Genomic DNA, 12,639 nt, shown 5'->3' with positions numbered 1-12,639 from the left:
GCATTGTTGTAAGATCAATAATAAATTAACGAACGAAAAACAAAGCATTTTAAAATTTACTCTCACACTCAGACTTAGGATATGTTCACTAAAATTATCTCATACTATTTTGTAGTTTTGTAACCTTATAATACTGACGTTTTCTAGTAGATTATTGAATTCTAACTCCTTGTCCTAGAATTCTATTACAAAACCAAAATTCTATTATATTTAATGAATCTACAATCAGTGTAATCATAAGCCTTTAGAAATTCAAGAAATCGAAAAATGAACTTTCTATATTATGAATGTCAGATTTCTGTCTAATTATTCACATGACTAGTTTAGGCTCTGTTGAAACACCTGTCTTATTGATAATTTGTAATAAATTATTGATGATAACGGTAAGATAGGAAGCAGATATTAAGATTAAGCTGAACATCCATTCATGTTTTTCTCTTATTATAGAAAGCTACTAATGTATATAAACACCATTCATATTTTATTACTGTATCATAAACTAACAAGGTATATCAACAAATTTAACATGATTGTGATACATTGTGTTAAAAACGTGATTGCTTGTCTTTGTATGTATAAAATATTTACTTTTGAGAGAACTCATTCTTATAATACTGTTTAGAATTGGCGTTGACGGGAAAAATCAAAGTGTTCACAAGATTAAGATGATAATTATTTTTGAAATTTTATATTCAGTCTTTCAATTCAATAAATCGATAACAATGTATAAGGGAGAAGAGAAAATGTGATGATGAATTTTGAAACTACTTGGTACTCAAATTAGATTTTATTGAGATATGAAAGAATATTATCTATTACTTATTTGATACACTTTTTAGGGTCTCTGATAACTCGAATTCAAATCATTCAAATTTGAAAATAATCTCTCCTGAATTCTTGGAGAGATTCTCAACTTTAAAAAGGGGAAAATGCAATTTTATTCTCAAAAGAGCTTGAATGAGGATTCATAATATCAGTCCTGCTAAAATAATATAAGTCTATCATGGGGAAACTAATCAACAGGCTGTTATTGGATGAATAGGATCCCTATAATAATTAGACTATATGAACTGTATTTAATAATATTGTATGAAAGAAGCATGCTTCACTAAAATAGACTTCAGATGAAAATTCAACTCCACTTTTAAATACAACTCCTCCCTTCTTCTATCATCATTTCATATGTCAAACCAAATATTGAATTTCATGATTATCATGAATCACAACATGTTTTGGAAAGAAATTCACCTTCCGTAAGTTTAAAAGTTGATTCAAAATCATCTCACATTTTCACAATAATAAGGCGCATGTCTTCCTGATATTTTCAAAATGGCTAATGGAAGAAGCATTTTGTCAATAAAATTAACATGTTCAACTAAATATTCTTGGAGCCTTCGCTCCAGCTAAGCTTCCTCGCTCGTAAACAAATTTAATATTAGCGTAGTAGAATACAAGGCGTTGAAATATAAATATTGTACAAGTAGCTATACAATCATAGTTATATTAATTTACTTATAGAATACGTATTTACAAAGCACAAAAAGGAATACTGTATGGTTCTCGAAAGCCCCAGATTATCTCAAATGCATCATCTATTCATTCATCCTTGGACAAAATCTATGATCAAAGATTACTGTAGTTCGGCAACTCGCTAATTCCCGATAGCTTTTGTCATCATTCTCTTTCCGATGCTTCTCTATAATTTCCTCTTTGCAATCCTCATCTTATTGATTTATAAGCCGCGTACTATATTAATTACTATATATTCAATACTCTTCTCAACAATAGGGGTTGTGAAAATGCATCTCCATTTTTGTATGATTCAATCGATCTGATTCTTCACTACAATCACAGTTTCATATTTCTATTATATCACTTCTCAACTAAACGTCATTAGACATTCTAATCACCGTTCTATGAGTAACATACTGCATTTTCAATGATACTAACCTATCAGTATCATTAATATAATTTATCATCACTCCTAGCATCCAACAATCGTTATTCTCAATCAGAAATAAGCATTTCTTTACTAGAAAATCTAATTCTAGTGTATCATCATCTTCCGATGATATCTCAGAAATCAAGTATCAATATTCTTCATGTAGGCTACAATGGGTTCTCACGTAAACTCTGTGATCAACTAACTTGTAGTCAACACCAGGTATTAGTGAGGTCCTTACTAATCTTTCCAACATTTCACAAGATTACACCTATCTAAGATTACTCCTTCTCCTTTTTACTCCTCCTTTTTTTAGAATCAAGTCACATACGCTTACTAACTAATCCCGAATCAATCACGCCCCCACAATTCAATGAAGATCAATAACATCAATCTAAAGAGAATTGATTTGTTGTCAACAAGTTCTTCAACTTGCAAATTACTCTAAAAATACAAGTCACGTATGTTACTCAACCTCAATTATCAAGTATATCCTTACAAGTTATAAAAATCAATTTCTGATAGGATCATTCATTTCGTGAATATCAACCAATCATAGTCTCTCATGAATGATCAATTCGGAACAATCACGTATCCTCCAAGCGGCATCATTATTGACCTCCTTATCAAGTGGTGGAAATTTCAGTTCAAAACTGCTCTAGAAAATTTTGTAGCTCAGTAGCCCTTTGTGATAGTGACGTTTGTCCCAATTATCAATACAATTCTCATTCAAACCTTCACCAACACTCCAAATAACTCAACTACCAAGTCGCTGCTCTTGATGAAAGTCAAGTTTATCCCACTTAGCCGCACATAATAATCCCCACATAATAATTTATATCCATACCTGTAATACTACCCCAACGAGTTCACCCATAATCAACATCATTCGCCCAACTCAAATATTCCAGAACAACATTGACATTTTCACCGCAATCACGACTCCAGTCCATCAACTACCCATTATCAAATACTTCAAATATTCCATACCCAACTCAAATATTTCGCGTCCAGAACTACATTGACGTTTTTACCGCAATCACTACTCCAGTCCCACAACTACTCATACCAACTTGTAACATCACTCCAATTTCCTAACCAACATCGTCCATCCAAAATGAGCCAAAACGACATTTCGTTTTTAGCGATTATACAATTTACAGTCCCATACACTACTGAGAGGGGCGGTTGTGACGCACAACTAGAGGGGCGGTTGTGCCACTTACGTTTGCAGCGCACTGGTTGGCCCACCCCCACCGCCCCCGGCGTCCTGGCCCAATGAGAGCGCCTGTACTATCCTCGGGTCGGCCTTGCTGCCCTCGCGGAACTCCTCCAGGGTCAGACGGTCGTCGTGGTTCTTGTCCATTTGGTCGAAGATTTTGTCGACTCGCTTCTGCGGCGTGTTCTCGTCCTCGGAGGTGGGTTGCTGACCCTGCACAAAAAATTACAACAGATTGATATTCTAGACCTGATTGGAAATGAGATGTGTTCGACATCTAAATCACTCAAATGTACGTTTTTTTGAAATCAATTCATTGTATTTATAATGCAATTTATTCAATCCTTTATATCTGTGTGATGCAATGCGGAAATACATTGATTCGATTTGAAAATGAATTCTCAATATCAACATTATGTTGTTGTTCTTTGCATTCCACATCAAGCTTGTTCCTCTAATAAATAAATTTGTATTGTCTCTCTACTCTGCACTGAGACATCCAATGGCCAATTTGATACTTTAAGGCCGGTTGCAGACGAACCACTATCGCATGTGGGATGTTAGAGCTACTATTTTCCTTCTGTGGTACCACAAACGCAGCGCATATGGAATGCATTGGCAGGAATGGCAGTGGCACTGATACTTCCACATGACGTTGCGCGCTGTGGTAGCGAGTATTTTCCTTGCGATTGTGGTACCACTGGTTTGAGCACGACGCTTCCCCTAGCTTCTATACCGAAATCGCACTAATGAGCGTTTTCTCGAATGTAATGTGAAAGACTCTCTGCGTTAGTCGTATTGTTCTGTGGTATTTCGGTCCCACATCCCACATGCGATAGTGGTTCGTCTGCAACCGGCCTTAAAGTACATAATCTAACAGTGTACAGTGTACAGCATGATATACAGCAAATCTAGCCCTGGTTTTTTAAAATCAGTACCAAGTTAATACTCAAAATATCCCTAAAGCTCTTTGCTTTTCTATGTCAATGGCAGCTCGATTATCCAGTCGTTATTTGTTCTATCAAACATTGCTGACCTTTTTTGAAACCCCCAACAGTCTGTGCTCAACGCAGTATTCTGTTAGTGACTGTAATCTTCTAAATTATCATTTTAGAATCGATCATGATCATACAGTAGATGATTAGCACACGGATTAGTAGTGGATGGACACGTTAAGCCGTCGGTCCCTGATGCCTAAAAAGCAGTCGTTAGGTCATGTCAGAGGCCCTGAAATTGATCAGCTGCGACCTGAAAACTCTGACACCAGACCTGAGCCAGCCAGGTCACTCGATATTATTGTTATTATTATTTTTTTTTTTAGCACAGAATACATACCACCATTTGATAGATGGCGTCAACGATGTTGTACATCTCGTCTCTTGTGATGAAGCCATCGTTATCCACATCGTACAGTCTGAACGCCCCTGCAACAAAATACAACAAAATTAGACAATTTCTTGAATGGGTCAATTATGGCCAGGTTGAATTACCGTTTGCCTGAACATCAATAAGGTTAATTTATGGTAATCTAAAATCAATCCATAATAACCTTGAGTACCTATGTTACAAAGTGTCATAATTATTCCAAAACTTGAAATTAGTTTTTCCAAGACACGCAATAAGTGCACTTCACATCCAACATCGACTACAACTGAGCTTGCGTACCAATAATGTCGATTCATAAATTGTTGGAAAATATGTGTTTTCACTCCTATTCTTCAGCTATAAACATTTAAAGATGAGTGATTCCTCTGATCTGTTAATGAAAGGAAGATTCTAGGTTTCAGTGAATAACTCACTTCTCTTCACTTGATGTCAACAAATACGATCAAGCCGTTTATCAAGGTGTGGGTATGAATGATGAATGGATGAGTTTTCGACTCTTGATTGAGTTGAGCTAATTCTGTAGGAGATTCTCATGGATTTTCCTTGAGTTGATTCTTAAGGAGGATTTGAATCCAGTTAACTCTTTTGGATTAGGATCCTCTTTTTAAGGATTTCAAGAAGAATCAGTGATAATCTTCTGCACAGATAGATAAGCTCAATACACAGAAAATAACTCTCGTCATAGATTCTTGTAATAAAATCCCGTTTAAAACAATCAAATCCTTGAGCTTCTTCAGCTTGCTCAATGCAAGCTCAGAATTCACGTTATACGACTTCTTGCGACTTTCCTAGAAGCATGACAATGGATCCCTTATTACGATAACTTTGCAAAAGGACCATTTCAAACTGAGAAGAGCAAGAACAGGGGAGAAAGAAGATAAAGCAGAACTTGGGACGCGCTTATTAACGGGACTGTGTGAAGGGGAAGCTGACAAAGCAGTAATTGCGCATTAAATATGGACGCCCGTTTCACTAATGATCAACGCTGATGCACAAACAGAACAGATGTGAGTGGAGGAGAGCGTGAGAGGGAATGATGGAAGGATAGGGTGGAGCGAGGGAGAGAGAGAGGACAGAGTGGAAGACACATATTAGAAGAACGACAAAGAAAAATGAGAGAATAGTTGGCAAGATTCGAGGAAGAATAAGAGTTGAATCATTTTGAGAAGTGGTAGCAAGGAATGAGACGATTGTGAAAAAGAGGGAGACAGAGAATAAGAGTCAAATAATACGAGGAAAATAGAGTAAATTAAGGGATTAGTAGATGAGGGAAAAGAAAGAATAAGTTAAGAGTGAGGAATACGGAGATAAGGAGCGGAATAGGGAAGCTGGACACAACAGTAGAGGAAATTGAAAACAAGTGCCTTGTATGATTAGGACGTACACAGAGGATGAGAGATGAAAGGTGGCCAAAAAGGATACTGAATTGGGATCCACCTGGAAAAAGAAGGAGGGGTAGACCACCCAAACTTTGAAACAAACCAGTATGATTAATAGAAATCTGGTCCAGGGAGACTGGAATAATCGCAATAAATGGCAGATGGGATGCGAGAAACGGTTGGAGCTGTAAAATAAACTCGCTTATACAGTATATACTTGTATAAGAATTAGAGTTGAATGGGAGGAGGGGAAAAATGAGGAAATAGAGACTGAGGGAAGAGAGAGAATAATAATGAAAAATCTGGCGGAAGTAAGATAAGGGAATAGCAGACAAGGAAAGAGAGAGAGAGAGAGTCAAATTAGAGAAGGAGCAGTAAAGATGAAGAAATAGTAAACGAAAGGACAACGGAAGAAATAGGATGAAAGCCAAAAATGAGAAGAAAGTAGAACAAGGGAGTAGTAGATGAAAGGGGAGAGAAAGGAATATAAATCAATATTGAACAAGAGATGAGAAAGTATGAGGGTAAAATATGATAAAGGATGAAGTAGGATAAGAAAAGAGTGATCAAGGAAAGAGAGAGAATAAAAGACAAATATCAGAAGAGAAAAGCTAAAAGAGAATGATCGATGAGAAGATATCAGAAAGGAGAAGAGGAAAAATTATAAATGAGACTTAACAGTTCATTTTATAACTTGGCAGAGTTTAAGAAATAGAAGAAAAATATCTAGACTGTTATCAATTAATTTGTTTAAAAACTACTTAAAACTTCTACCAAGTTAAATCGAACTGGTAATCAAAGTTTATTCATGAATATTGTATCCAATAACACAAAGTTCCAACACACAGTACTTCAGAGTCAGTTAACTTCCAAATCATGTTATTTCTTTGTCATTTTCCTTTGTCACTTGAAGTAAATTTCGTAGAAGTCATAATTTTCATGATCCAAAAACAACAAAAAGACTAAAGAAACTGAGCAGCTTTGTTGAATGAACATAATAACTTTGATTCTAACTCAACTTCAACTCCTAACCAACCCTGATGAATATCTCTGGTACAACAATACACACCCCCTAGAGTGTTGAATAATAATAGCATGAATGATGACGGTGACTCACTCTGATAGTAGCAATTATTAGTGGGAGACAAGCCGGATTGTTTAACTTGTAAATTCGTGTTTGAAGTCTGAAGTGTTCGTAGTGGGCCAACTGTACAATGCTCCTTCACCACTTCAAAGCAGCTGACCTATGCACTATCTACATTAGCATTCCCTCCCTTCCTTCCCTTCTCAGTCATTGGTGTTCCTTCTCTTATCCTCCATCACTGTTTCTATCTCCTTTTTCACCTTATAATTCATTGACTTCCCTCTCTCATCTTCCATTTCATTTCTTCTCTTCTCATTCATTGATATTCTGGTTTGTATATTTCTGGACTCGGAATTTGATTCAAAGTGAAGCAACATAACCTACCTTTCATAAATTGGCTTACTACTATCAAAATTCGGAAAGGGAAAAGTTTTGGGCTAGGCCTGTTGGTCCTTTTCTAATCATGTATTTGATTTGTGCATTGGTTAATGTAAATGAATGAATTAATATTCCTATTCTCATTCTTCATCACAGCTCCTATCTCCCGACTTTCCTTCCATCTCCCAAATCCCTCTTGTAAGACTTCATAGCTGGGACGTCATAGTTATTCTAGGTTTATTTATAGCTATTGTGATTGAGTGCTTATGTAAGGTATTTCCCATCTGATTTTACTTTCTTCTCCTGTTAATCTCCATCTTACTTACTATATCTTTTTAATCTTTAAAAAATTGACTCAATCCTGTTCGATTCGAAAAAGCCTATTCATGAGATATTAAGTTACATGTAATGTTGGAGAGAATGGGGAGTTGTACAGTTGAATACTATCAATTATCATTGCTATGGAAGTAGAAGTATGTTTTCATCATGATATGAGAAATGTAAATTCATTGTGACTGAATGGATCATGCAGATGATCAAACAATGGAAAAACCGCTATATTTATAGACGTAACAATCGAATTGTATTCAGTGCCTTCAAACTGTGGCCTCATGTCTTCATAATCACGAAATTGAAATCAATTTAAACTCGAAATTTTCAATTCACGAATGCTCGCTTAAACTCTATGCTTTCTCTCAAGACTACTTTTCTGTTCTGCATGGAGATACCAATCACATTCTATTTTAGTGAATAGTATCAAATACGTTAAACTGAAAACCAATGGTTGACCAAAGATTAACTGAGAGGTAAACACTAGAGGGTCCTACACATTGTGAGCTCAGTTTGCTAAGAAAAAAGGTAGACTATGCTAATTGTCAAGGTATGCGTTATTTTATTGGATTAAAATTTTCACACAAAAACTCACAAAATACAATAATAATAATCAGTTTGTGAAGAACATGACTGACAGTCACATGAACTCCATAATTGATCCTTACTATAAACTTTTCGATTTATGTGATTCGAATTAATAAAAACAATTGTTTCTATAAATGTTCCTAATAATGTTCTATGTTCTATATATTGTTCCTATAAATGTTCTATATATTGTTCCTAATTTATTAAAATGTTTATTAAAAGTAGCCCATGTGAGTGAAGTTTTTTTATGTGATTCGATATAACAGACTCGGTATACCTGAGGTCAGAATTTCTCCATTTCTTCAAAACCCTATCAACCCCAGACAATTCCACAAACAAAACAGACCTACTTTGCTAAATTTCTGGAACACTGAACATGAATACCATACTGCTCCACCGTTCTGCTTCACTTTGTAAATAATACATTTATAGAGCATAAAATACGGCCTGAAATGAGAGCAAATGAGGCAGAAAAATGGATCTTATGGATTTAGCAATTGAAAAATGTATGCCGTTCAACCCATTTATGCGGCGTAATGGCCGTCTTTTGCCCTGGGATAAAACCTGTTGGATAGGAATACTGGAGTTTATCCTGAGAGAGCGCTAAAGTATGAACATAAATAACTGCGTGAATGGTGTTTCGCCCCCTGGATTATTTTCACCCAGAGCTCAGCAGACGTTAAAACGTGAAGAATGCGTTCTGTTTTTGTTGGTGTCTTGATTTACTGTACGACTCGTGTTTTCATGCCGGATGCTTGATAAGGGCAGCATTCATTGGTTGCACAATTTTTAAATCTTCACCAGAAATTTTTACTATATTCTCATGATTTTCCTCGGGAATTTGATAGAGCTTGTACAATATTCTGTTCATGTCTTGGTTTATCGTAGCTACTAATATAGCACAAATTTAATTTTGAATGGTTTGCTAACTAATAGCAGAGGATGCATCGAAGGAGGTACAAGACAGGAACATTGATAGACAAACTCATTTTATTATCAAAATGTTCATCTTTCAGTATTCATTCTGAATGGGTCTGATTAGCAAGAGCTTACTAATAATAATAATAAAAAAATCTTTATTGACATCAACCACAAGAAAATAACGATAATAACTTGATGAATTTTCTATAGCAATGGCCTTCAGGTCGTCTGCCAGGAGTTTACCATATAAGAGCTTACTATATAGGTGCAAAAGAAAAAATGAGAAAGGAAGGAGATTGAGGAGAAGGAGGAGGAGGAGTAGAACGATGAGAAGGAGAGAAGGAGGAGAGAAAAAAGAGATGAAATAGGAGATTATGATGGTGAAGGAAATTGAGAAGAAGGGGGAAAGAAGAGAGGTTGAAGATTGAGTGGTTGGGGTTGCGAGAGGTTGAGGACGAGAAGAAGAAGTAGGCGGTGAGGAAATCGGAAAGGAGAAAGGTTGATGATAAGAAGGAGAAGGAGATGATGAAGAGAAAACAGGAGAAGTAGGGTGAGGAGAAATATAGAGTTGAGGTGTGACTGAGTGAAACCAGTAACCACATTGCCTTCTTGTGTATGTTGACACTGAGAGAGGGGTCAACCCTCAAGGGTACCTACCGTACTTCTAAAGCTCTTGAAACCTCCCTCTACCACATCTCTTTCTCTCCTCCTCTCTTTCCTCTCTATCTCTTCTCTTCCGTTCTCTCATATAAGGAAAGCACCCTATCTATATCATAAACCAACCATTACCTCCATAAATCCCCATAAGTGTGATGGTCATAAGTACCTACTGGAACAGAGTGATGCAACACTGACAAAATGAGATGACATTGTCAATGAATTTGATCTTTTTCTCGGATCCTACAGAATAAAACTTATTTGAACTAGTTGTAATAAATAAATTTTATAAGTAATTGAACTGTCCTAGAATACAATCAGATATTTCATAGTCATTTAGTTATTTGAAAAAGTAACTTACAATGTAGTTTTTCATCCAGATTCCCTCTAGACGTAACTGATAAGGCTCTGATGAATTCTTCAAACTCTATGGAACCGTCCTGGAACAAATTGAAACAAAAGTTGTGATTAAGAACTTACTAAATGGATTACATCCTTGATAATTAAAAAATCGAATTCTGATAAAATTCAGCTGCATTCCTTGTTTCCTTGTAATGTGATCAAATGTGAGACAGTTAATAATAATTATAGTGAATTGCCTACACTTCAATTTTCCTGATGATCACAATTTATCAGACGCAATTTGCATTGATCAGGTTCTGTGGCCTTCGTAGTCAAGTCATTGATAGCTGATACTGAACAGTTGCAGGTTCAAACTGCCTCATATTACAATGTTGGATTTTTTTTTCAAATGTTATTCGCCTGATCTGTGCCAGTTTTGCCGAACATACATCAATTCACAAGCCATTGAATCAATTCAGATGTAGCAATAGTCAAACATCAATCTGGATGAACTTCGTTTCCACTATACTACTTCAATCAAACAGACAAAAATCAATACTGACATTAAACTGAAACTCAATACCAGACAAACAGTACTAGATCGAGTGAAAGCATAGAAAACACTTAACTAAACAGCTCACATTGTTTACACAATGAATCTATTGCAAGTCCACCATGAATAGGAGTTCTCGATTTACAATTTTCGATTAAATACATGATATACATGCATATTGCGTCTACTGTGTACGAATACTATAGGCCTACTAGATTTGTGAGTACTTTACAAAGAAATACTCGGAATACTGAAAGAATACTCTACAAAAAATAATAATGAAAATGCATTGAGAACAGGAAAATTCTGCTTTATAGAGCAGAATGTAATTCATAAATTTTCCAACAGAATGGTAGGCTATCGACTTTTGTGAAGCTGATCACTTCTAATGGGATTTATTTTTATGTGATGGAAAGCTTCATTCTAATGTGATGAAACACGTTACAATAATATGTTGTAGTTTTATTAAAATAATAGGATGCAGGGCTTATTAATAGATGCAGGATTATTAATAAAAAATAGTATTAATTTCTTGAATTAGAGTACAAGAATTCTTATTGACAATAATTATTACGGAACCTGTCCCGAGAGTGTATTTAGATACCTATATATTCATATTATTCTTATTGATTTGTTAGTTTGAAGAGCACCGGATTTGATTGATTGATACACCGCTAATATTAGTTTACGTAATCTGTACCAAATTCAATATAAGTTTCTCTGAATCACAATGAGTCACTACTACCTAGGTGATATAGGTGATTCATTTGAGAGGTGGATTAGTCTAGCAGATTTATTAGTTCCCTCAATACCGCATTGGAGTTCTGCAAAATTCAAGGGATTCAAGATAGCCCATGGATGTTCCGCTTTTTCAACAGAAAAATTAACCATATTGCAAGAATACATGTAAATATTTTCAATATCATCTGATGACATGATAGTGTGTAAATGAAAATCAATTCCTGACCGTGGAAACCTCTAGATAGTGTGAACCAACTAGGTGGTAGTGCATGAATGGAGTTAGTTTTAGAACTTATAGAGGCTAAATTTCATAAGGTTCGTTATTCTCTCTTCTTGGCTTTCTTGTATCATACCTCTTTCTTGATTCTCACAGTCTCAAGGAATCAAATATTTCCACACTATCTTAACAAGAGATCATATTTGAAATATTTACTAGTCTTATAGCAATAGAATGAATGCTCTCGGACATTCATGGGCTATCTTGGACTCTGCAGAAATTCAATGCCGGACCAAGGAAACTGAACCTGCTTCATTCATCCACCTTTCAATTCAGCAATACAAATTTCTCAACTCAAAGAGATGACTCCCGATAAACTTCAAGTTGATAGCAGCTGATGAATTTCAATGGCCTGCACTTCATTGCAAAGTTCAACTGAATCAAACGCAAATATTCAAATAGTCAACCAAGTTTCCATCAGTTGAACAGGGAATAGATCCTGTGGAGATTTGCTTCATCGGTAAGGATGCAGAGATCTATTTACAATATTTGTTTGTGATTATATATTGTGAATCTGATAACTCACAGTGATTATTAATTGTTATTATGCTACATCTTCTATCGAAGAATAATTATTATTTGTTTTACTTACGTTATTTTCGTCAAATACTCGAAAAACGAGTGAAGCGAACTTCGTTGGATCTCCTTGTGGGAAGAATTGTCGGTAGATTTTTATGAATCCCTATAACAACAGGAAAACGAAAATCTGAATTTTTCAAATTTCTCTTGTAAAATCATGGAATATAATGTTGAAATTTATATTGTACCTATAAATTTAGAAGATTATCGGAAATCATTATCATTTACTCTTTGTAACTACAACTTGGAAAATTAACGTTAAA

At 35.4% G+C, this 12,639-nt stretch overlaps 1 protein-coding gene across 2 annotated transcripts in view; it reads right to left on the bottom strand.

Moving 5' to 3' along the window:
- Positions 1-1,415: 1,415 nt before the first annotated feature.
- LOC111052062 (frequenin-1) overlaps positions 1,416-12,639 on the bottom strand; it is a 151,579-nt gene continuing 140,355 nt past the window's right edge. For both annotated transcript variants that reach the window (XM_039430183.1, XM_039430184.1), the window contains 4 exons: positions 12,390-12,479; positions 10,246-10,324; positions 4,497-4,585; positions 1,416-3,374 (listed from right to left, as the gene is read on the bottom strand). In XM_039430183.1, coding sequence (XP_039286117.1) covers positions 3,165-3,374; positions 4,497-4,585; positions 10,246-10,324; positions 12,390-12,479 — 468 coding nt within the window. In that variant the 3' untranslated portion in view covers positions 1,416-3,164. The remainder of the gene's footprint in view (positions 3,375-4,496; positions 4,586-10,245; positions 10,325-12,389; positions 12,480-12,639) is intronic.

Source organism: Nilaparvata lugens, chromosome 6 (genome assembly GCF_014356525.2).
Source record: "Nilaparvata lugens isolate BPH chromosome 6, ASM1435652v1, whole genome shotgun sequence".
NCBI classification, from domain to species: Eukaryota; Metazoa; Arthropoda; class Insecta; order Hemiptera; family Delphacidae; genus Nilaparvata; species Nilaparvata lugens.
The sequence above is the reverse complement of the archived record's forward strand: the minus strand, read 5'-3'. Positions and strand labels throughout refer to the sequence as shown.